General features: G+C 39.7%; 1 protein-coding gene and 1 long non-coding RNA gene across 10 annotated transcripts in view; one reads left to right on the top strand and one right to left on the bottom strand.

The window, feature by feature from the left end:
* The window catches only part of LOC107395255 (suppressor of tumorigenicity 7 protein homolog), a 124,001-nt gene that overhangs the window by 19,236 nt on the left and 78,289 nt on the right, over positions 1 to 26,476 (top strand). For 5 of the 9 annotated variants that reach the window (XM_054732760.2, XM_054732755.2, XM_054732756.2 and 2 more), the window contains exons 2-3: positions 8,913 to 8,948; positions 26,365 to 26,453. The exons of 1 other annotated variant lie outside the window; for it this stretch is intronic. In XM_054732760.2, the coding sequence (XP_054588735.1) occupies positions 26,405 to 26,453 (49 nt within the window). In that variant the 5' untranslated portion in view covers positions 8,913 to 8,948; positions 26,365 to 26,404. Of the gene's footprint in view, positions 1 to 8,655; positions 8,949 to 26,364; positions 26,454 to 26,476 lie in introns of those variants that run through there. 3 more of the 9 variants (XM_070550256.1, XM_054732759.2, XM_070550255.1) reach the window with 3 other exon arrangements.
* Positions 4,386 to 5,148, bottom strand: LOC139069753 (uncharacterized). The gene is made up of 3 exons (XR_011520447.1): positions 5,084 to 5,148; positions 4,880 to 5,013; positions 4,386 to 4,800 (listed from the first exon to the last, which is right to left on the bottom strand). It is a non-coding gene; the product is annotated as an uncharacterized lncRNA (long non-coding RNA).

Consider the following 26,476-nt stretch of genomic DNA (forward strand, 5'->3'; position numbering starts at 1 on the left):
TTGACCCCACGGGATGAGATCTTGCGTGGAGCCCCAGATCGAGGGAGATTATCAGTGGTCTTGTATGTCTTCCATTTTCTGATAATTGCTCCCACAGTTGATTTTTTCACACCAAGCTGCTTGCCTATTGTAGTTTCACTCTTCCCAGTCTGGTGCAGGTCTACAATTCTTTTCCTGGTGTCCTTCGAAAGCTCTTTGGTCTTGGCCATAGTGGAGTTTGGAGTCTGACTGTTTGAGGCTGTGGACAGGTGTCTTTTATACAGATAATGAGTTCAAACAGGCTCCATTAATACAGGTAACGAGTGGGGGACAGAAAAGCTTCTTAAAGAAGACGTTACAGGTCTGTGAGAGCCAGAGATTTTCCTTGTTTGAAGTGACCAAATACTTATTTTCCACCCTGATTTACAAATAAATTCTTTAAAAATCCTGCCATGTGAATTCATGGATTTTTTTCACATTCTGTCTCTCACAGTTGACGTGTACCTATGATGAAAATTACTGACCTCTGTCATCATTTTAAGTGGGAGAACTTGCACAATCCGTGGCTGACTAAATACTTTTTTGCCCCACTGTATTAATTAGGGCTGCAGCAATCGAATATTTTTGTAATCGAGTACGCTATCGAATATTTTATCAATTAATTGAGTACTTTAATAAATTACCCTTTTGCATTTATAAACCATTCTATCAAATAGCATGTTATAAAATATGAAAGACCTCTTAAAGTGAGCACGCAATTGCCAGTTATTCTTCGTTTTATTCAAAATTAGTTTTCAAAACTTCAGCACTTCAACTTTACTTTACAGTAAACAAATGCGAGCGGCTGCGGCCCAAACGGCACCAGAACCGCTCACGGCGCATGCGCAAACATGGCTCGCCAGCTATTTCCCTATTAACACACGTCCGTTTTAATTTCTACACTTTTTTTCTCACACTAACAAGGATTGTCGAGAAAGCATGTTTGCCGGGGTATGTCAAATTATTCTGATCACAAAACATTTATTTACTTTATTTAGTTTTCCTCATAAATACCTGTGTCCTCCTGCAGCAATCCCAAGGGACCTGGGACGTAATTTTGGGGGGGGACGGGTGGGACATGTCCCCCCCACTTTTTCAAAAGGCAGATTTGGTCCCCTGCACTTTTTTCCGTCCAAAAACAATGTTACGCTCCATTAAATGGATTTGGTTGAGCACTAGGACCGAAACGGAAACCGGTTTACTATTAGACCCGCCCAAAAGCTAATCTATTGGCTCTGCTGATACTTGCTAACGTATTATTGGCTGTTGCTGCTGTCACTCAAGTTGTAAACAGTCAGAACGTGCTCACGTTGTTTTGCTAGTTTGGAGCCGCTAGGGAACACCGGTACTGAGTCACATCGTCAACTAGACGCTGTGTAATATCAGCTCAGCTCAGCTTCCATTACATAACATTTGAACAACTGTTCATTTGTGAGTCTTTGGTAGTTAGGCACAGCCAGGAGGCAGCATGTCAAGAAAACGAAAAGTGGATATAAGAGACTTCTTTCAAAGTCAAAACGTAAGTTGGACATGTGACACCCCTGCATTAAGCTCAGACTCACCTCCTCCTTCACAAACATACTCAAAACTAACTTTTACAAACTCATCTCCTCCACATAACTGACTCCTCAGACACAATTTATTCGTATTATTATAATTATTGTTTTATTATTATTACTATTATCATCATAATTATTATTACTAGTAGTAGTAGAAGTGTAACTTCAAAACTTTTGTCATTTAACTTTATTGTAAACTTATCTATTGCAATGTATATGTTCACATTAAAAAGCTCTGAAAAATGAACAGTATCATCGTCAACAGATTTTTTTAAGCTTAATGTCAAAGATGTACACTTTTCATTAGATTTATCTTATTTTTTCCATTTATTTTTTGTGTGTTGAAATGCAACAACTGTTTAAACACTTTTAAGGGAAAAAACATATTTAATATGTTTTTATACACTCAAATGTTAGGGTGATGATCATGTGTAAAACATTAGTTCAGCATGTCCTCTAACACAGCAAATGAACAAACGGCCAGATCTCAGGAGGGACCGTTTATGTATAAATCATTTTTATACTTTTGACTAGGCCTGGGAATGTAACAAATTTTGCTGGACGATATTTTGTCCAACAAATTGTTGATGATAAACGATATTGTCAACATTATCTAGACCAAAATAACCACTAATATAATGTTAATATATCATAATAATGCAAGTACACCCTTTAAAATGCAACAAATAAACCTTCATTTAACATTGAAATGTCCAGAACCAGAACTTCTAAATGAATAAAAATAACAAACAAAAATTGAATAAAAAAGGAATCTCACTCCCTGTTAGAAAATGTTGCACCAAAAACAATAAAAAAGACCCAAAACAATAAATACAATGGCCTATCCATTGTCAACAGCCAAAACTGCACTTCAATAATGATAATAAATAAAAATAATAATAGAGTTGTACATTTTTTAACTTTGATATATATATATATATATATATATATATATATATATATATATGAGGATGGAAAAATTATTGAGATGGGCACGTGACGTGTCAAGGGGTCTTTACATAACACCCCCACCCCAAATCCACACAAGCCTGCTGTGTCCCCCCCACTTCTGAAATCAAAATTTCGTCCCTGCAAGGGACAACAGACATCAATAACAACACAATAAAAAATCCGACATGTTGTAAAAACTGCTATTTTTTAGCACATTTTAGGTCCGACCTGTTGCTACCAGTCGCACAGTGTGAGCTAAAACTTAAAGGCAGGGTCGGTAAAATGACACCATCAGGGTGAGGAGGAGGAGATTTTAAAATTCGAACGGCTGTTGCTCACTCCCCCGCCCTTCCTGAAAGAGCCGAAAGCCACACCTCCTAAAAGCCGTGTCCACATCGGAGCATTGCTTCTTCGTAATAGAGCTGAGGTAGTGTTAGCAGTGGAGTTATCTGAGGTAAGAAAGTTGTTTTTAACCAGCACATTAAACACTTACTGTTTACAAAAGGCATTTTATAAAGAATATCTATCTATCTATCTATCTATCTATCTATCTATCTATCTGTCTATCTGTCTGTCTGTCTGTCTGTCTGTCTGTCTGTCTGTCTGTCTGTCTGTCTGTCTGTCTGTCTAAATACCAGTAACAGTTGACAATCTATATTGTAAATAAAATTAATCCTATCAAATTGTTAGCATTTTATTATGAGTAATTAGCTTATTTTTAATTGCTTTGCCATTCATGATGGGATGAATATATCAAAGCATATAAATAATTTATGTGGAAATCATGAATAAACACTGCATTGTGTAGTCCTCCTATAATCATTGTTGTTTTCATTGTTTGTTTATTGTTGGTTTAGCTCTAATTTTGACTAGGTGTAAACCTGATCTGTGTCAAAATTGATTAATATGCAAGAGTAATTTTTATATTAGTATAATTATTAAAAAATTCTAATACAATTTAGATTTCAGTGATTGAGGAATCCTCTGAGGAAGTTTGAACCTCCCATTGCATCCTCAAGACGTGGTGCAAAAAGGAGATGCCCACCATCATCTCAAAGCCGTGGTGCATCCAGATACCGTGGTGCGTCTAGAGGCCGAAGAAGTGCGAGACACTCAGCTTTGGACCTTGGAGATGAAGATATCCCCCGAGTTTGGAATCTTTGTTCCGAGCGAATAGACTTTGAACGTGTAAGCATAACAATATTACACTAAATGATCCTAAATACTGTTGCTGTAGCATCTCTTTCCACTTATGTAGCAACACATACAGAACCTGAACCCTCAGCAGGCTATTGACGTCCTTACCATGGTGCTGGACAGAGACCCTGGTGTTCTCTTTAATGTACTTGCCCTCTCTGGTCCACCTGCCACAACACCTCCAACATCCAATCAACCTTCATGGTGTGTATGCTCCCACTGCAGAGATGCCAACTGATTTGGAAATGAAATGCTGCCAACAGCCTCCCCAGACATGTATTTCAACTGTCCCGCACATAGAAGAGTTTATTCTGCAAAATGGTGTTCTTCGCCTGGCCAGAACATTGTGGAATGACTTTCGAGCAGTTTATGATGACCCGGATCCTGGTGAGTACAACAGACAGTTCCGCCATGCCGCTTACAGACAGTTTGTAGCATGGCAGCATGGAAAACTTGGTGGAGGGCGCAGGGTAGTAATCCCAAGCTGTGTTGTCTGGAGGATAAGGGAAAAATTCTCTGACCCCAATGGTAATTACACTGGTTTTCTTCCAAGATGATTGTAAATAATTGTATATATTTAATATTTTCCATCAGTTAGTTTTTTATATATTTTTGTTTGATGCTATAATAAAGTGTTCTAAAGCATAATTCTCTCTTGCCTTTATAAAAATACCATAAATTTTAAAACTCCTGCACAACAACAAAAACTTATGTCTACCTCCAGCATTTTACATACATTTTTAAATTGTTTTACCTGCAAATAAAAAATAAACTCAATTAGTAATGGACTATTGTGTGGGAGATGTAAGGCAGATAATGTTTTATTTTACCATCACTGCGAGTCCGTAGGTGTTGTAGAAGTTCCTCTGTTGATGGTGCAGGAACTCCGGACAGCAAACCATAACGCCTTGGATCCTCAGGCCTTAGCTTGTAGCGTCGAGGAAGACCTTTCTTGCTTGTCAAACGTTGGTTGATGATCATGGTTTGGATCTCTGGGATGTAGGAGTAGTCTTTTGCCACCTTCTCAGAATACAACCTCCAGCATCTAGATTTTTTGTTGAATATTTTATGGTATCTGAAATGACACATACCATAACTTGTAGTATCCAACAAATTAGCTCAAAAAGTTTTTTAAATTAAATGAAAGGAATTACCTTATGTGTATATAAGGTGTGTAGTCCTCATCACCGCCGTCATCAGTACCGCTGTCCATCTAGATGGTTTTGTCCTCTGAAGACGAATCAACTTCTGGTTCTCTGGTGACCATGTGTCATCTGATGACTCTATCCTGAATATACACACAAAAAAGCTTTTAGTATGGAAAATTAGACACATTTTATTAACATCTGAATACTTACACAGAGTTTTGATTATTATTGTACTCTTCCTCGTCAATGTTCTCTCAATTCTCACACAAGATAACCTAAAAAAGTAATTATTGTTTACCTTTCCTGACAAATGTGACAGCCGTATACAGATACAACCTTGTACTTACATTTGTGAAGATCCTTCATTTTTAGTTTCACCTTGTTCCATCTCCTCCTCCAAATTATCATACCTATGAAAATAAAATACAAGCACAAGAATATGATTAGAATCAATACATATTTTATCATTTTGAAGGTAATAGACCTCGTCTATTGGCCGTCATCATCACCCTCTCATTTTTCTCCCTCTACTTATCACGCATTTCTCTGTATCCACTGAATTCCTTCTTTACAAATAATTTCCTGTCTCTTTCATTACATTTTAAAAACACAATTGTGTTATTTTTTCTCATAAACTTTGTTTAAAATAAAAATATAAATTTTTATTTTAATATTTTTAATTTTGTTGTGAAGCACCTCAAGAGTTTTATCTTGAGAGGCGCTATATAAAATATAGTTTTATTTATTTATTTATTTATATACATTTTTTATAGTCATTCGTTATCCCATTTCCAGAATTTCTTCAAAATAATCCACCACTAACTTAAAACAAACAGAGGCAAAACAGCTGTTCCATCGTTGGCCAGATGCTGAAAAAAACGCATAAATCTGGCTTTGTTGAAGTTTCACAAATCAGGGAAAGGTTTCACAAATCCCACACTGTGTTTTTTTAGCAATCTTTATTGACACAGTTGCAGCAGACAAGACATAACATTTTGACAAAAACATCGATGTACAGGGTGTGATACATTGACAAACAAATAAATAATTATACACAAATAAAATAATATAAAATTCCACTAATACATTACCTTATTATGTAATATGGGGCATAATAGAATTCATCAAGTTGCATATTTTCACAGCTTTCTTGTTTATACTAATTCTACATACAGAGTCATAAAAAAATTAAGATCAATATAAAATAAAGTTACATTTGGTGTAGCCTGTAGAAATCTGACTTTATGAATGTGAAATTTACCCAACAGACACAGCAATCTTATTACATAGTTAACTTCCTTGTTACATTTAACGTTTAAGAATAAGACCATACTTTCATTAAAAGTAATCAATATTTTATGAGAATCCCAAACTAATGAAGACAATTGATTCCAAAACTGTACAACTAAAGGACAACAATAAAACAAATGAGTAAGAGACTCAACACCTGTTTAGCAAAAGGAACATAAAGGGGACACATCAGGTCGAAATCTATTAATAAATTCATTACACAGATAATATCTATGTAAGATTTTCAAGTGTATTTCTTTAACTTTATTGGGGACAAAAAAATTCTGAACCTCAGAAAAGGCATTGCTGCTGATGTCAGGAAACATTACCCTCCAACGATGTAATGACTTTGGAACCTGACTATAGAGAGGTGAAAACTGCTCTAATGTGAGCATTGATACATGAGCGCTCTTCAAGAAGCTTTCCACCAAGACACAGTGCAGGAATCCTTACTGTGTAAGGTGTATTCCACACAGTTTTTTATTTTATCTGCTATTATTGTAGAATAATCTAGAACAGGTTTGAATAGTGTAGGGGCTGTACTTCTTGAGCTACAGCTGTTCCATCGTTGGCCAGATGCTGAAAAAACGCATAAATCATGCTTTGCTGAAGTTTCACAAATCAGGGAAAGGTTTCACAAATCCCAAACAAGGTTGTATGCAATCTGCTATTATTATAGAATAATCTAGAACAGGTTTGAACAGTGTGGCTGTTGTAGTTTGTGAGCTAGAGCAGATTAAAGATGGTCAGAGTAGAGAAAAATTGGGTGTATTGGCCTTTTAGCCGTTTCCCGAATCGGAAGTTAACTTCAGCCCCGTACTAATATGGCCTATAGTTAAACGCCACACTAATCATTAGCTCCCATACAAATATAACTAAAATCCCCTTTCGTTACTCAAACTTCTTCCAAATATAGCATAAATAGTTCAACGACTAACATCGATTCATGTCGACTTACCATTCAAGCTAATGCTACATTAGCCAATAGGACACTAAACATACAAAGCTTGTTTGCTCTATTACTTCTTTCAGTGAAAGAAAGATTTTAAGTAAATTTATCCGAAAAACAATAAATAACTTACCTGTCCAAAATATACTTTGCCAGCTTCATCCGTTTTCAGGCTGCAAAGATCACGAAACAGTGAGCCGAGTGAGGCGCGTGACACTGTTGTGCTTGTGCACGCTGAGATCTAATGCTCGTTCTCGATGATTGACAGCTACCCCTGGTGGTAATGCAGCGCTATTGGTCAATGCGTTAGGCTTGCTGAAATATTGACTGAGCTCTACAGGGCAGGGGAGGGACTTAGGAGAAATTTGAAATATTAAAGATTGTTTACTTTTTAAAATAAAACTAGGTCAGATGGACAAAATTAAACATTTTTAAAGTTATTTCACATTTAAATCTTACGTACCCTGCCTTTAAGTGCTACAAATGAAAAAGTCGCACAGTGTCCGCAGAATATATAGCGGACCTCCGAGTCCGCTTGCAGAAGTGACATTTACATGCGAAAACGCCTTACAAAGTGAAAAATGGTTTCACACCTTTTTCTGTCATCGTTCTTTTTCGCTTTTTTCACGCTCCACCGGGGTCCACGTTGTCCGCCATGGCTTAAGAGAAAGTTAGGTTACATTCGCTACTCGCATGTGCATTCAGCGTCACTTATTTTGGTCCGGGTGAAACATGAACCCGGACGATTGCACAGCCATGAATTAATTAAACATGAATTAAACAAAGCCTCGAGGCAGAGAATTTGGCTCGAGGCTTTTTTGTACTCAAATTATTTGAGTTACTCGAGGAATCATTTCAGCCCTAGGTGAATGGCACCATCGGTAGAATAACGACTATATGAGGTTTGATTGATGATGTGGTGCCGATGGAGCTGATGACCTTGTGCAAATGGTTGTGTGTTAGGAACTCGCCCAGTTTGGTACTTTGACTTCAAGTTGTCAAGCTAACACTCTAACACCCCCACCCCCCAATCACTGCCCCCTCCAGCAGAGGGAGATCATCTTCATCCTCATTCTTTTTCATGTCTTCTTTACCACCTCCTGTCCTTTTAGCCTCCTTCTTTAGTATGTTTCCTTCAGTCTAACACCCCCCATCCCCTCTTGTCTCCCTCTGCTCCCTCGTCATTCTATCGAGTGGCAATTCCCCCCCCCCCCCCCCCCCCCCACGTCACTTACTGCTTGTATAGCTTTTGTATTACAGCGGCTGCAGTAGCAGCAGCTCCTCTCCAAATTTTTATTTTTTCTCTCTCCCATCCCTTCCTTATCCCCCTGGAAAGAGTCTCTAACCCCCTTCTCTGTCTTCATTAGTAATTTCTACAGTGGAATGAGGAGTGAGGGAACAACAGAGCAGAGAGGATGAAGAGGAGGATATAGACTGCAGAAAGCGGAGGGATGCAGTAGCTAGCGTCAGCCACATCTCCATCTTGGACGTTTTGGACACAATTTTGGCATCTCTGGGAAGGATTTGTTTTTGTTTGTGTTAAACGGCCCCTGGTTTGGTGGCTGGACCGAGTCGGTCTGCGTGTGCGCAGAGGATAGCTCTTAAAGCAGCAACGGCCGGCCGAGCGGAGGCATCTGGCCGTCTGGGAGGCAGCGACAGCCGGCTGGCTGCATTGTGTTGCTTTGATGACCCCCGCTGTGTAGCTGCCTGCTCATCAACCTTCTCTTTCTCTCTCCCTCTCCCTCCCTCCCCCTTCTCCTCTCTTTCCTCCTTCTCCTCCTCTTCCTCTCTCCATCACAGCTCCTGGCCCAGCCATGTTCGGTACAGAATCCTCATGTAAGTATCAACAGCATCCTCTCATCTCCTGTGTGTTTCTGTACCTTCAAGTACATCAGCATGTTTTGTCCGAGGGAGCACAAGGAGAGGGAAATCACTAGATGTCCTCTTTTCTACCATCTCCTCCTCCTTTCTTCCTGTTTTGCCTCCATGGTCGCTGGTGGCAGATTGCAAGGGGAGTAATTTGGGATCTACCATTTTAGCAGACAGGATCAGCACCACAAGCTAGTGCTGATCAGCACATGCTGATCTTAATGCCTTTCTGTGTGTGTGTGAAAATTCAGTCTCATCTGAAATGCTGAGTGTTTGTGTTGTCTGTGTCCTTGTGCGTCTTCACATTTATATGACTGAGCACGTTGGAAGATGGATGCTCTTGCCAGTGTGGCGTTTTCTCCAGAAACATCAGCTCTTGTCTTATTTTTCTAGCTCTGTAAGTTAGCTGTGTACCCATACCAACCTTCCATCTGTCATTTTTAGATGTTTCTGAAGCTAATATAGCACACTCATGCTGGGAATGTGACCACCAGATTGTCTTTGAGGTGCAGCCGCCTCTGAGCGCGTGTTGATCTGTTAGTGAACCTCACGTTAAAACACCCTCTCCCTTTGATCAATACCCCGATGGCTCACTCTGCTACCTGCTGGATGGTTAAAGAATGTCCTGCCTGATGTAACTGATTCTGACATGGCTGCACAGCTGGAGCCCGAAGTGTCCTCTTTTTATGTCAAATGAGAGCTAGCATGCACCCCAGCTTACAGCACATGTTGCGGTGAGCTAACATTCTGGCTCTTAGCCTGATGAGAAGCTGTCAGTGGAAGACTTCCACAGTAGAGCATGAGCTTTCTGACAGATGGAGCTGAGAAGATGACTCCAGGAAATATTTAGAGGGTTCAGGTCAAGTCTCATGAAAGCATTTTGAGGTTCTTCTTCCCTCTGCTCTGGGATTTAGGGTCATTTCAGGGTCAGAACTGGTTAGATTAAGTTATTTAGTCTGCTGTGAGGACTCTTGTTTCAGCTGTTGGGTTCTCTTTAGGTTGGCTCTCAAACAAAAGGTACACATTTAACAGAGTCAACATGGGTCCCCTACTAGCCAATACCAATTTTTATTCTTTTTATTCTTTTAATGTTTATTCTGATTAATGTCAAAGAGATATGAATAAAAATTTCAGATAAAAAAAATTCAGGCAACTACAACACCCACATGGAAGGTCTGTAACTGCTTGTGTGAGTTTACCCTTTGCAGTGCTGAGTTCATGGACCAGGAATCATGTCCCATTTCGTATTTTTACTTGGCTTTGGTAGCAACAATTAAAAAGCCAGGTTTTGAGTTACATATTACTGATTAAGCAGATATTGTTAATGTTCTCTGTGTTAAGTTTAGGTATTTAGATGTTATTACTCTGAAAAAAGTACAAGTCCCACGATGCAGTCTGATGTCCTTGTTTGTGTGAACACTTTTTTAAACCAGGGCAGCAGTAGTTCAGGAGGTAGAGAGGATTATCCAGTGGTTGGAATGTTGTAGGTTCAATCCCGGCTCCCGCCAGAGAATGCTGCTATTGTGTCTTTGGGCAAGATGCTTAACCCACCTTGCCTGCTGGTGATAGTCGAAGAAACTGTTGGTGCCAGTGTTCATCAGTCTTGCTTCCCTCAGTGCGCCCCAGGGCAGCTGTGGCTACATTGTAGCACATCATCACCTTAATGGATGAATGACTGATTGTGTTGTGGAGTGGTTGTAGAACCCTAAGAAGGCACTATACGAATACAGACCATTTACACTCACCTAAAGGATTATTAGGAACACCATACTAATACGGTGTTTGACCTCATGTCGCCTTCAGAACTGCCTTAATTCTATGTGGCGTTGATTCAACAAGGTGCTGAAAGCATTCTATAGAAATGTTGGCCCATATTGATAGGATAGCATCCTAGGTCTAGCATCTGGAGATCTATGGGATGTAGGGCTGCAACAAACGATTATTTGGATAATCGATTAATCGGATGGGGTCTCGACACGATTAATCGATTAATCAGATTACATGGGGAAATTTTTAAAAACTGCTAGGGAAACGTTATTTCTCTCCTTCCTTCACGCTATTTAACACAACATTATTAGAAAACAGTTCAATAGCAGAAAAACAACATGCCATCACCTAAATTGTCTTATAAGGTGTATAGACAGAGACCCTAAGCTACATCTATCTGTGACCTAAAATGCTTGGTCCAAGTTAAACAGCTTAAGGGCAATTCTCATCTGTTTTGTTTGATCTCATCTGTTGACATTTATTTTAAATGTAATTAAACATAGGCTGTGAATTAATCAAAATTGATCACTATTTCCAAAAATGACTGAAAAAATACCAAATAAAACAAAAGTAAATGAATGCCATCCTCCTTGCGATGATGCCCTGGGCAACTGCCATAAAGTCACATCAAGAAATGCTGCTGATCATTCCAATGATCCCAAATAGACTCACATTAGGCCACATGAAAGCAACTGAACCCAAAAATATATTAACCAGTATATAACTGCACTCTCACACAAAACGCCTGCAGCAACAATTAGGACTCCTCCCTCCCTTTTAAAAGCGTTTTTGCTTCCGAGGACATTGTGGTTGTAAAACTACATGCTAGTAGTCTGGCCCCGGTGTGATCAACCAGTTTCTGCGGGAATGTGACGGCAGAACCTGGGCCAGATTAACACTTTGTTGTACCCTGGGCAACAATATTCAAGGGCTCCATCATCACGACCCGAGGATCACCATAATATGGTCACATACAGAATATTTTACTGTAATATGCAGTAAATATACTCAATACTTGAATGCCTGACAACACGTAACCAGCCAGGAGTAACCTTTGACCCACCTCGTGTGGACTGACCAATGAGGAGAGGGTCTTAACTTGAGGCCCTCTCTTCATTGGTCAGTCTGCATGAGACTGACTCTCAACTGACGTTCAAAGTCATAGGCAGTGAAGCGTCTCTGTGCAGTGCAAAAGCCCGGGTGGACAGTTTGTTTAATGTAGGGTGATCATATTTCCATTTCCAAACAAGAGGACAGGGGATCTGTGCCTATGACGTCACACTATGGCAACGCCACACAAACCATGTTGGGACCCATTTTTTGTAAGAACTAAATTAATATCAGATTCTGCCAATAAAAGGGCTCTAAAACAATTCATATGTAAATATTTTGCATATTTAATGCAAAATCTCATTTTTATGCTTTAGTGCTGCAACAAGGTTTTATTAATAATAAATTATTATACCTTTTGTTTTACTACAGCATCGGTAAGCTTCCTGTGCACAGATTATTAAGGATGCTTGTTTCAGCTGTGAGATTAGACGATAGGATCAATGATAAAATAAGTTGTCACACACTCCATGGAAACTTTCAGAGAATCCACAAATAGCGGCTTTCAAATGGTTTTGTTACTTTTTGCAAGTTTAGAAAAGAAGCAGATGAGACAGCATGTCTGATAATTTAGTTTTTCATCTGATAATATTAGAACATGTCAGTAATGTCTGAGGGGCTTTTATAAACACCGTATAACTACCACTACTGGAGAGGGTATGAATTACACAGAGGCTTCTGGGGAGCCCAGTTATTGGGGGGGCATTTTGCCTTGGCCCCCAAAATGTCTTGAAACGGCCCTGGGTGTGTGACTGAGTTTTGAAGGTGATCTGAATTGTATCAGATGTATAAATATGACATGTGTATAACTTATTGTTTTTTACTGGTAAAAACATGTAGTGGAGATAAATCTACCTACATTTTACTTTTCAACACTTTGTTTTGTTTTATTGTTTTTATTTAACTATTTTCCTGTCCTGTCTGTCTCTCATCTTCCTGCATCTCCTCATAATTCTCCAGAAAATCTGTTGCCTGGATTCTTACCTTTTCACCTCATCAGTTACTTTTGAGCAGATCAAAGGGATCTCCTGACCGCAAAGCGCAGAGCGTGTTTTCGATGCTGCGTGAGGTGACATCACCACAGCACAGGTGATGAGCTCCGCAGTAGTGCGCTTCAGGCACAAATAAGACAGAAAATAGAGAACATGTGCAGACAAGAACGATCGTGTGCTAATTATAGTTTTTTTGGTTGCGCCACTTTGAGAATGGACCATGCGCTGGAAGCAGCTGCCTGGATCGCAGCGCAACAATGCGGAACCGGTTCGCAGCAGCGCAAGTCTGCAGGCTCTCCCTCGCGCTGATCTGCCGGTACCGGCTCTCCCTCGCGCTGATCTGTCGGTACCGGCTCTCCCTCGCGCTGATCTGCCGGCTCTCCCTCGCGCTGATCTGCCGGCTCTCCCTCGCGCTGATCTGCGGCTCTCCCTCGCGCTGATCTGACTTGCTCTGGTCTGCGCGCAACGGCGGGCGGGAGGGGGGGTGGGGCGCTTTTGGAAGAGTTGTGCGACACAACGAATCGATGACGCAATTCGTTGCCAACGCTTTTAGTAATCGATTTTCATCGAATTTATCGATTCGTTGTTGCAGCCCTAATGGGATGCACATCCAGGGCACGAAGCTCCCGTTCCACCACATCCCAAAGATGCTCTATCAGGATGAGATCTGGTGACTGTGGGGGCCGTTGTAGTACAGTGAACTCATTGTCACGTTCAAGAAACCAGTTTGAAATGATTGGAGCTTTATGACATGGTGCATTATCCTGCTGGAAGTAGCCATCAGAGGGTACATGGTGGTCAATGAAGGGATGGACACGGTCAAAAACAATGTTCAGGTAGACCGTGGCATTTAAACGATGCCCAGTTGGCACTAAGGGGCCTAAAGTTTGCCAAGAAAACATCCCCCCCACCATTTCACCACCACCACCAGCCTGCACTGTGGTAACAAGGCATGATGGATCCATGTTCTCCTTCTGTTTACGCCAAATTCTGACTCTACCATCTGAATGTCTCAACAGAAATGGAGACTCGTCAGACCAGGCAACATTTTACAGTCTTCAGCTGTCCAGTTTTGGTGAGCTGGTGCAAACTGTAGCCTCTTTTTCCTATTTGTAGTGGAGATGAGTGGTACCCGGTGGGGCCTTCTGCTGTTGTAGACCATCAACCTCTAGGTTGTGCGTGTTGTGGAACAGACCATTGGTATATAAGGGTTGGTTGTGCGTGTTGTGGCTTCACAAATGCTTTGCTGCATTCCTCGGTTGTAACGACTGATTATTTCAGTCAAAGTTGCTCTTCTATCAGCTTGAATCAGTCGGCCCAGTCACCTCTGACCTTTAGCGTCAACAAGACATTTTCACCCACAGGACTGTTGTATACTGGATGCTTTTCCCTTTTCACACAATTCTTTGTAAACCCTAGAAATGGTTGTGGGTGAAAATCCCAGTAACTGTGTAGATTGTGAAACACTCAGACCGGCCCGTCTGGCACCAACAACCACGCCACGCTCAAACTTGCTTAAATCACCTTTCTTTCCCATTCTGACATTCAGTTTGGAGTTCAGGAGATGGTCTTGACCAGTACCACACCCCTTAATGCATTGAAGCAACTGCCATGTGATTGGTTGATTAGATAATTGCTTTAAGGAGAAGTTGAACAGGTGTTCCTAATAATCCTTTAGGTGAGTGTATATCATAGTTATTTTGTGCTGTTCAATATTTTCACATACAGATATAAACCATTTTGTTTTCATCAACAACACACAAAATAATGTAGTGAAAAACACATGGAAAGTATTGTTTATTTTTAGAGTTTAGATGATCAAAATGAAGAGGACTCGTTGATGTATGATGATGGTTTTTCCTTCAGAACATCACCTAAATGGTCATTGGTTTATTATATTTTGCAGAAGAACATCTACAGATTGTACAGCTGTTGTTGATCTAAAGATAGTCAGCAGTTTTTCTGTTAGTTCAGAGATTTTGAATGATGAATGGCCGGAAAAATTACCGGTACGCTAGCCCAGAAATCAAGACCAATGGTAGCAGTACCCAAAGACTGTGCTCTGCAGGTGAGTCTAGCCATGTCCTTTTGTAACCTCAGCAGGTCTACCATTGGTCTGAATAGTGTTAGCGCGGGCCAATCACAGCACTTAAGAGAAATGTTGGGCATCAGATCTGCTAAGGAGAAAAAGTACAAAGATGGTATCAGCTTAGTAACAATCTCGTTTGGAACGACTTGGGACGATTTAGACTTTTCTTTGAGACATGAGCAGATAGTGGTGCTTCGGTCTTTTATGTCTTAAAATAAGGTCTTTGCTTCTTCTACGGTACATTGGGGACATCCCTGTTGATTGATTTCTGTGGCAATGAATACATTGCGTTATTTGTCCTAGCGCTGTCTGGAGAAGGCTGTTGTTGGTTAGGCATCCAGGAAACATCAGAGAACCGTAGACATGAATACGTAGATGTCTCATTGGGCGCTGGAAAGCATAACATTGTTTTTGCCATATTGGATGAGTCTCCTCACTCTCCAAACCCAACTGGAGTCAACACAGAGTGAGCAACTATGACTGTTTTTTGTACAGCGTACGACTACAAAATCTGGCGCACAACTGAAAATGGATCACGTTGGATTTTTTTATCCTACCTGGAAGGAGTCCAATATGAGACAGCAAACCTCAGAATCACAAAAAACATGTAGGTCAGAAGCAAGTTTCCCAGTAATTAGACAGGTTCATGCTAAAACTCAAAGATTCTAACACAGACAAGGTGCTGGGGTTGTGTTGTTTCAGACAAGCTAAATTATTTTAAAGCACATTAAAGAAATGTCGAGAGAAGTGAACCAAAGCCTTGATCACTTATTCTGAGAATTCTGAGGAAAAAGTCAGAATTCTAAGATTAGATCAGACTTTTTTCAGAGATTAAAGTTAGTGATATTTTCTGAGTTTTGTTGTCACTTTAGAAAAAAACAACACCATTTTGTTTCTTATTTAGGAATAAAAAATTGCAAATTGAGTAGGCTATTGATATTTTTTCAGTGGGATGTTATTAGTGCAAAATTATCTAAAAATAAACATTGATCTTAGAATATTACTGGTACTTTTAGTGTCATTTTGTTGTGGAAATTCAGTGCAATTATTCAAATTCTTGTTGCATTGAAATTTGGCCCACACTCGTCTCTCATTTGGTGAGTTGGGAATGGGATCTGGCCACCTTACTCTCGCCTGTCTAAAGAGATATTGTAAAGTGTAAAAAATACAGTTTGTAAAGAAGAAACCAGATTTGTTAGATTATACCAACATATTAACAAATACGAGGAAGAGTTTCTCTGGTTTGTTTTGTAAATTTAAGTGAATATCTTTTGTAAGTTAAATCTGTTTTTTTTGTAACTGCATTACGTAGTTCTTTTTCCAACACAGCAAAAAAGTTGTGTTACTTTGTTTTTCAGATGTTTCAGCTAACGCTGTAGCCTTTCTCAGAGCTTGCCGCTGTTGTTGCGCCACTACAGCATTAGCCGAAACGTCAGCAAGAACAACGTAAAACAACTATTTTGCTGTGTTGGAAAAAGAACCAGGTAATGCAGTTCAAAAGTATGCTGTAAACTTTGTGCAAGGTTATGATGGGTGTGCTTTTGTTTTTATGATGGGCTAACAACTCATGCATTTTTTAGCCATATATTTAATGGTTTGATACAATTAATCACAAATTGTTGACATAGTTATTACAAGGTTACTACCTTTTAAATTTTACTTCATTTACCACTTGATGAAGTAGGTTTTGTCGTTGTGTTGCAGCGTTTGTGTTTCGCTGAACCTTCTGAACCACCATACTACACCGCCTGGCCCAAAAAAAATCGACACCAAAACAAAAAAGTGACACTTTAATATTTCAGTGGACCATCTATAGCTTTGATTTCAACACACATACTTTGTGGCGTTGTTTGGATAAGCTTCTGCAATGTCACCAGATTTATCTCCATTCAGAGTTGCATTAATGTTTCACCAAGAACTTGCATTGGTGATGGGAGAGTCTGACCGCTGCACAAAGCCTTCTCCAGCGCATCCCATAGATTCTCAATGGGGTTATGGTCTGGACTCTGTGGTGGCCAATCCATGTGTGAAAATGATGTCTCATGCTCCCTGAACCACTCTTTCACAATTTGAACCTGATGAATCCTGACATTGTCATCTTGGAATATTCACGTGTCGTCAGGGAAGATGGAATAACCTGGTCATTCAGCATATTCAGGTAGTCAGCTGACCTCATTCTTGGAGCACATCCTGTTGCTGAACCCAGACCTGACCAACTGCAGCAACCCCAGATCATAACACTGCCCCCACAGGCTTGAACAGTAGGCACTAGACATGATGTGTGCATCACTTCATCTCTCTTCCTACCCTGATGCACCATCACTCTGGAACAGGGTCCATCTGGACTCATCAAACCAGTTTTAATAATGCGTTAGACAGTTCTTAACCCAGTTTTAGTCGTTTGTGGAATCTCCTTAGATGTTTTCTCTGCTTGATGCCAATGATTTGACCCTTCTCACACAGACTAACATCTTTTCCACGACCACCAGATGTGTCATTCCACATGGTTGTTTAAGAAATGAGAAGCAACTCATTGCACCCGTTGGGGTTAAATAACTTGTTGCCAGCTGATAGTTGCCTAAATAGAACATTTTAATAAAAGGCTATATTTAAAAATAATAACTCCACAGGATGTTTAGAGGTGTGCAGGATGAATGTACATTTTCTCCTTTAAAAGTTATTTTTTAAAACCATATTAAAATAATATATTTTAATATTTATTATTATTTAATATATTTTAATATATATTAATTTGATGGGCACAATACTGGGTTTATGTTAGGGCTGCACAATATATCGTAAATATATTGTTATCGTGATATCAGCATGCACAATATGCATATAGCAAAGAACTGATAAATATCGCAATGAATGGTCAGCTCAAATGCTTGCTACACATAATGCATTCTGTCAAACGGAAGCATGATGTTTTATTAACTAATCAAATAGAGCTCTTCACCCATTTGGCCTATTGGGTGAGTTCTCATACGGCACTTAGTTTTGATGGTTAGCAAACACCCGGGTTAGCTACGTTCTGCTCTTTCTGCTGATTCTGCTTTTCCCGGGATCCACTGATTGCCTTTTCTTGTTCATTTTCTTTTTCCCTTTCCTCACATCTTTTGCTTTTCTCATTTTTATGATTTTTTTAATTTCTTTGTTTTTGATTATTTTTGTTCCCGAGTTAAGTTTTTATTTATCGCAAGTAATATCGTCATCGCAACATTAATCATTGCTATTGAATATCGCAGGTTTTCCTAATATCGTGCAGCCCTAGTTTATGTCCACATCTGCCAGCCAATAGGGGCACTGTTGTAAATATTGTTGTAAAATAAAATTATTACAGTGTTTCCCCTAGAAAAATTTCCAGCTGTGGTGCACGCATGTATATATATATATATATATATATATATATATATATATATATATATATATATAGATATAGATATATATATATATATCCAGTTCTTACTCCACCACAAGGTGTGCACCAGCACCAAACAGCAGACATGAAAAAGATGATGAATATTTACATTAGAGGGTGGTCTACTCTAGGGGGGTCTGGTGGCAGGTCCCCCAGTACGAAATTTTGGACATTTTATATTTAAAAGCATCAGTCTGGTGCATTTTGAGAAATGAAGTACAGTTACTGGCTGGTGAGAATGTATGATAAAGTTATCTATACATGTTCACAGCCTTATAATATTATGTTTGATTGATTATATATCCTGTCTGGTCTTTAATCCATTTTGAACACCGATCACAGCAAAATCCACTAATGCATCCATGCTGCTCAGGACCAGAACTGTACTGATGTACTGATGTCACTAAAAGAACCAATCAGCTGGCAGAGCTTGCTGTAGAACATGTGAACTTGCAGAACTATGTGACTCAATTTAAGGAACAAAGGAGAATCCAGCTGCTGTTATTTATTTGTTGTTGGTGTTTATAGAAACTAAATCTATCTGCAGGGTTTTAGACCCAGGGCAGAGTTTTATACCTCAGAATAGGGTTGTCACGGTGTGAAAATGTAACCTCACGGTTATTGTGACCAAAATTACCATGGTTTTCGGTATTATCACGGTATTTTTTATAGACGTGCTTAGGGCTGGGCGATATGACGATTTTAGACCGTTTTACGATCTACACATCTGACGGTCTGTCATTTTTGAGAGACCTTTTTATCATGATTCACAGCTCTGCTGTTGAATTTCTGCCTCTGAATGAAAAGGGAACTTACCCCAGGCGAATGACACGCCTTTGTTTGACCCTTAACCAATCAGAGTGAGTCATAGTAATATATTAGTGCACCGCTTGTTTACACCTGTGTGTGAACAAACATGGCTTCGGCCGCGGCTGAGAGCGACAACGAGGTTTTCGTTCCGAAGAGGAACGCCTTTTCTATAGTACCGACCGAGCACCGATTCACGTCATTTCAAACGGTGCCTCGTTTTGGTACCCGTCCTTCATAACGAGAACTTGCCAAGAAAGCTGCGCATACGCAAGAGCGTTGTGTCATCGGTCCCTGCGAGCGAGTTGTAAACAGAGCAGCATGGGTAGAAAGAAGAACGCACGCTAACGCTTGGGTCCACTTCACTAAATGTGATGGGTAACTGGGTGATGAAACCAGCGATAGACAACGATCTAAGTAAGATCCTCATCTTAATCTGCTCTGGTAGGTAAATAAAATGTTTAAGATAACGTTACCTTGATATGTAAGCTTCCGTTTCGCTAATGGTGCGTTCGCTTTCTCCTCGGAAATTCTAACTTCCCAGTAGGAAAAATCAAATGAACAAAGATGGCCAAAGGAATGAAGATACACAGTAAATTTAGTTCACAGTAAAGATGTTTGCTTCAGTTTAATTATCAGCTTATAAAACTACAAGGACAATGTTAAAATACAAACAGTTGAATGTTATTTATCGTGATATTTATCAAATATTGTTATATATTGAGAAAAATATATATTTAATTATAAAAGAGAATTAAAATATGAAACACTCAAAAGTATCAAATTGGTACCGTTAATTACCGGTATCGATTCGTAGGTACCGGGAATTAGTACCGGATCGATTCAAATGTCAAAGGTACCCATCCCTATCCATTATATGGAACTGGTTTAGTTTTTCACCAGATGACAAAGAGCAGCGAAACGTCATTTGCAAAGTTTGCAAGGAGAGCGTCAAGGCAAGTGATGGCAACACCACAGACTTGTTTAATCACTTGAAAAGAAGGCATCCCAAACAATACAATGAGAGCCAGCTGGCAGCTAAAGCTAAAAAGCCTGCGGCGGCAGCGGCTAGTGCTTCTTCCAGACAGCAAACGCTAACATAAACACACACAAAACACTCCTTACGACAGAGACAGCAGACGATGGAACAGCGTGACAGATGCAGTGACGTACCACTTGGTTAAAGATTTGTGTCCCGCGCGAACAGTAGGAGTGGGATTTAAGAAAATTATAAAAACATTGGATCCGCACTACGAGTTTTCCAGCCGCAAGTATTTTTCGAACACCGCCATTCCACGCATGTACGCTGAATGCAAAGTGAGAGTTGCAGAAAATATTCAGAATGCGCAGTTTTTTGCTACCACAAGCGATCTCTGGTCCAGCCGCACATCAGAGCCGTATTTGAGCTTAACTATCCACTACATGAGCAACTGGGAGCTACATAGTATTTTGAACAAGTTAATGTTTGCACAATACGTTTGCAATTGACATGTTTGCACTTTAAATATGTTTACGATTTTAATTTATGTTAAGTTACTTGAAAAACGAGAAAAACTGATTTTTGTAATTGTTTCTCTCAGGGCTTTTATCATCTCTGGTGTGAGTTTAAAATATAAGTGTGTTAGCACTGTGTTGATTATCCCTAATACGAATAAATGTTTATTCAATGTTTCTCTTCTTTAATACACAATTGAAGTTAAGCTATTCATGGATAAAAAATCGTGATAAAATCGAAATCGTGATAAAATATTGGAAAAATGGTGATATTCTATTTTTGCCATATCGCCCAGCCCTAGACGTGCTACATTTTCACACAATTAAATACACCCTGTATGTCAGGAAATATTGTCCTCAGTTAGTGTCTAAATTTTGCCTAAAATATGTTATTTTGTAATTATGTTGTTTATTTGTTTGTTTGTTTTTTCCCATTAGTCTTTAAAATAGCAATATTTACCCATAACTTCTTATTTTTTGTCTGTTTGATGTCATCATTTAAAAATATTAGATCAGATGATACTCAGTTCTCAAGTAGCCTTCTAATCAGATACTTTTTTACCCTTACTTGAGTAATAAACCCTATATCAGGAACATATTGTCCTCGGTTTGTGTCCTTCCAGTGAGCTTTGCAGATTTAGGAAAATGTCATACGGCAGTAACTATTGTTGAATTCATAATTATTCTCGGAGAGAGACCAACTCTTATCTGCCCCTGGGAGCCCTGTAATGGGCTCGACACACGGGAGGCGACAAACGACCGCGATCAGCAAAATTTGTCGCTGTCGTTTTTATTACCTGACACACGGGAGGCGATACGCGGCAGCGGCCAGCGGCAACGCCGTCTACGCGTTCTGTTCCATGGCGAAATCGACACTTCCGTTGTTTTGTTTGGCTGTGTCAGGTTGGAGGGAATTAAGGTTATTTAAGCGGTTCAGAGTTAAAAAAGTGGTAGATTTGATGTTTCACAAGGTGCTGCTAGAGTTATGTGAAATCTTACTTCTGATTTTACTATAAAACATAATAATAATCAACTTCTCCATGTTTGCTTGGAGATGTATGGAGCATCCTGTCCGCTCATTAGTCAGTGAATGAAACCTCCGTTGATTGGTCCTCGTCCGAGCGACAGCGACGAAAAGTTGAAATTGTTTCAACTTTCTGGGATCGCATCGCTGGGTCGCCTGTGCACGACACGTGCACGAGCGCAAAATTTCTCACGCACATTTTTCGCGTTTCGCTTGGTAGGAGGGAGACCGGCGATTATCGCTTTGTCGCGCATGTCTTATTGAAAATGAATGGAGGAGAGGCGATGTCGCCTCCCGTGTGTCGAGCCCGTAATGCATAGCGTCATTTCAACATGGGGGTGTCCGCGACACGGTTTATATGCAGGTAGCGGCGCTGCGGCTGCTTTATTTAGCGACTCGTTGCATTCTCCCTCAACCCAAATCCTCGGATCACGCATTTTAGCTAAAACGCTAACGTTAGCTTGCCTTGCGTTGACTGTAGAGTTGTGGGTGATGGTCACGCAGATGTGTCTTGAGATTTGAAGCGTTGCTGCCTTTCACAGACACTTTTTCTGCACGTGCTGCAAACAGGATAGCCGTCTTCTATCAACTGTCCCTCGGCATTCTTCAAATATTGAAAAGATGCCCGTACTTCCCACTTTGTCTTCTTTGAGGGATAATAAATGTCCTGAGCACTGCCGTCTCCTCCTTTGGCCATTATTTCAGCTTCAGCTTCAACAAAGTTTTGGTTGTAAACATCAAAGTGCGCATGTGCTGCCGGCAACTTCAGCAGATGATACGGTGGCTGGTAAGGGTCACCGCACCTACACCGCAGCCACGGTAACCCACCGAGATAATATAGATTTTTTTAAAACAAGACTGTTATTATTATTGTGAACTTTTTTACCGGGGTTTACCGCTACACCGGTTACCGTGACAACCCAACCTCAGACCAAACCACATCCAGACTTGTTATTAATAATATTGTGTATTATTTACACCAATCAGAAAATTCTGTAATGTTCACAGACATCCAAACCTTAGAAATGAAATAAAGTCAATATTAAAATGAAAAATGATTAACAACATTGTTTCTTCATTAAAAGATTTGTTATCTGTGAACACTTTTTATATTTGATATTGTCCAGCTGAAGCAGACGTCTGCTTATTTCTGACAGAGCTGAGCTGTGGAAGAAAATATTCAGGCTTATTTAATCTTATTTTCCATCACTTGTGGGTTCAGTGCATTTACTTAACATTAATTATAAAATTATAAATAACAGGTCACTACAGTCTGGGCGTAGAACGTGTTTCTAGGAACAGAAGCTTGTTGGGTTAGGGTTGGCAGCAGCTCACCTGTTCCTGACAGGAGAAATCCTCTCATCAGCAGCAGGTGATCAACAGAGTAACACCGGCCCGAAAAACAAACAAACAAACACCAAGCTCAAACCAGGTCACCAGGAATTTCCCCAGCTGGATCCTGGTTCTGCCCGCTGTTGGATAAATAAACACAACTTAGATCTGTGGCTTGTATTAAAACAAACCCAGAGCGCACCACAGGAGCGAGATTGTAATGAGGGCCCGCATTTTTGCAGCTTGCTCGGTGCAGAGCGGTGGAGAAACATGTTTCAACAACAAAACCAATCTGAATACTGACGTAACACCGGTGTGCAAAGTTTCAATTAGCAATAGCTAGCAGAGAGGGGGAGAGGGCAAACAATGAGAGAAACCCGGAGGGACCGGACTGATAATAATTTTTTAGAGCTAAACTGCAGGAAAAGTAAGGGTGTTTAAGCTCATTACATAAAGTGTCTGTGTTAAGACACCTGCATCCCCCACGGGTGCCACGCCCATACATGCACGCTCGAGACCGTTTCACTGCCTTGCGGGAGGGGTGGGGGTGGGTTGTTAAATTTGTGGATCGTTTTGCTGCCATGAGAGCGAGGAAGAGGGTAATAGCACCCGAAGAGTTTTGGTGTCGTGTGTCGGCCGTGAAAACGGGGTTGTTTGAGGGAGGGGTGATTTCATAGTCGTGGCGCTAGATTTCCGTAGGGTACTCACTGTATTAGTAGAAAGTAGTCCTTACCCTGTATAAATCGTCACTGGACATTGTGCACTTCACATATCAGCAGTGAGCCAACACCCCGACGGCTGGAAATGTGTTCTGTTGTTGCACTATCACCTCTAAACACTAGATGTTGCAATAGTGTCCATGTTCCATATTCGACCTTTACATTTTGGTGGCGACTTTTTTTTGGGCCAGGCAAACGTTGGACTTATACAGACCTAAATGATAGTAACCTGAAACTCAGTGCTTGGTCAGCCAGAGAATTGTGTCGTTTAGCAATTGAAGACTTTGTGTTCTTGTACAAAAATGCCTTTGATTCTTCATTAGTTTCAAGGCAGGTGTGTTCTAGCTAAGATATTTTGAGTCCCTTGTGCTAAAATGCAGAAGTTCACCAGTTCCTTTAATAAGAATATCACAGTTCTGTAAAAAGGACTTGATTCATCTCAGCTGAATTGGCTATAATTAGAAATCTTATACGGACTTTTAATTCTCTCCTGTTAGCAAGAGTGACTGAAGAAGCGGTGCTGTTTTATTATAAAGACAGTTAGGAAATCTGTTTAAATCCTAAATAACTACATTTCTGTAGTTTATATGAAGTTATGAACTAATGAGGGAATAACTTTCCCAATGAATCATGTGATCACTGAGCGGTGTGCAGTCACCTGGTTTAAACGAAGCATTGGACCTATTCATTTTGCCTCGAGGATGTTTTGTACTTGAATGAATTTAATTAAGTTGTTTCAACTCTACATTGCTGCAATGTGTGAATGAAATAAGAAACAGGATTAGATGTTTCTAGTTATGATTAGTTGAGTTTGAATGTTAAACTGCTAGTAAACCTAAGGCAGTTACAGTGTGTTTATTAACCACAACAACTTGGTTCCTATAGGTTTGGTTTTTTAAGTAGTGAGTCCTTCAGATGGTTAGTTTCAATCAGGGATACTTTTTTGTATTTTGTGTTATGTTGGTTGTGATTACTTAGCATTCAGAGCTTATGGGGTCATAATGGTATTTACCTACTGTCATGCTTTTCCATTTGGGTTACGGACAATAATCAGAGACAGCAGATGCTTCAGTACCTAAACAATCATTTACACTTGATCAAAAAAAAAAAAGGTCAGCACGGGCAGTTTCCCTTTTGTTTCTGCTTGAAAGGTTATTGATTTTTACTTTTAAAGTTGTGTAAAAGTGGTTATTAGAACAGGAAATGTGGTGACAGAGGTCAGGGGAATTTCTCATTAAAACCTGTGGGAATGGTGCATACCAGCCCACAGACTCTGAAATCTCCAGGTCCCTCAAAGGAACTGCAAGCCTTTTCTCATTTATGCAACCTGAAAGGCCCAACAGTGACGTGGCACTTTGTTGTTGGTGCTGCTGTCAGTATTATAGTCCTTTAGATACCAAGGTGTGGAGATCTGCTTGTAGAGATCTACTTTTCAATTGTGCTGTTGGGTGTTTAGAAGTAGTAAGAAACTTCCCTCGTGTTCTGCTGTGGCTACAGATCAAAGAGGGGAAGATCCCAATTTGCATAAACAACAAGGATCACTTTCTCTTATTGGTCTCTGTTCAAAATGAACTTAGTGACTTAAAGAAAAGGGCCCAAACCTCTCTGGTCCTCCTTTGGTGTCATTTCTTCAAAGTCTTGTTTCATTCAGATGAAACTTTACAAACCTATCATGTTTATTAAGAGAAGAGAAACTTAAAGCATTACAAAAAACAAAATGGAGATTAGGATAATGTAGAATAAAAGCGCATTGATAAAAGAAATTCCTAATTGATTGATTGATAGCGATAATTATTGGTAACTATAGAAAAAATGTAGAAAATATATGTTAAGTGCAGCCCTGGGCATTTGTTTTTGATTGTGAACAAGTAATGACTCTAATATTAACATACTCATTTGGCTACAATCAAAACAGAAAGGAAATATATTTTTGAAGTTTTTATTGTCTAATTGTTTTTCCTATCCCATTACTATAGATGTATATCATTCTTGAATTATTGGCTAGCCCTAATGGAGATATTCATCTGCTGATGTCAGATAAATAAAATAGGCACGAATTCTCCAAGTCTGTCTACTTGTTTAGCTTGACATGAAGCAGTCTGCTTCCATTTGGAGTTTTAAAGTCTGACAGCATCAGTACTTAAGTTCTCTTAAGTAACTTGCTGGAATTGTGCTGTCATGGTTTTATTTATTTTAATCTAATTTTTAATGTTGGCTTTTGTTTGTTCCATGGTTTTGAATGTAGGTGACTTTTTATGTAGAGGTTTATAAATGTTGCTTGGCTTTTATTGAGTTGGCAAGCAGGGTTCACAGAAAAATATTGCTTGGTTTTATTCAGTGTATATTTAATTCTATTTAATATTCAGTATTTTCCTTGTTTAATGTTCTTATTCTGGCTTTTGTACTGTGTTGTGTTCAGCACCTTGGGCTGCCTTGATTGGTGGCAGGAATGTGCTTTATAAATAAATTGATTGATTAATTGATTGAATTGTTTTAAATACAGTTTCAATAAAGGTGCTATATTATGCCAAATCCACTTTTTGGAGCTTTTGATCATGTTATATTATTTCCTGATGAAAAACACCCCAAAACTGTTTTTGGAGTCACACATGCATTTTCCTGTCTCAGCTGCAAATCCTAGCTTGCGTGCCCAGCAGTCTACATTCAGATGGATGGAGTTGTTGCTGCATCATCACGACCTGCTCCTCCCCATTCAGGTAGTCTTTCCTTATCCCTCCTC

The sequence above is a fragment of the Nothobranchius furzeri genome, chromosome 4 (genome assembly GCF_043380555.1).
Source record: "Nothobranchius furzeri strain GRZ-AD chromosome 4, NfurGRZ-RIMD1, whole genome shotgun sequence".
NCBI classification, from domain to species: Eukaryota; Metazoa; Chordata; class Actinopteri; order Cyprinodontiformes; family Nothobranchiidae; genus Nothobranchius; species Nothobranchius furzeri.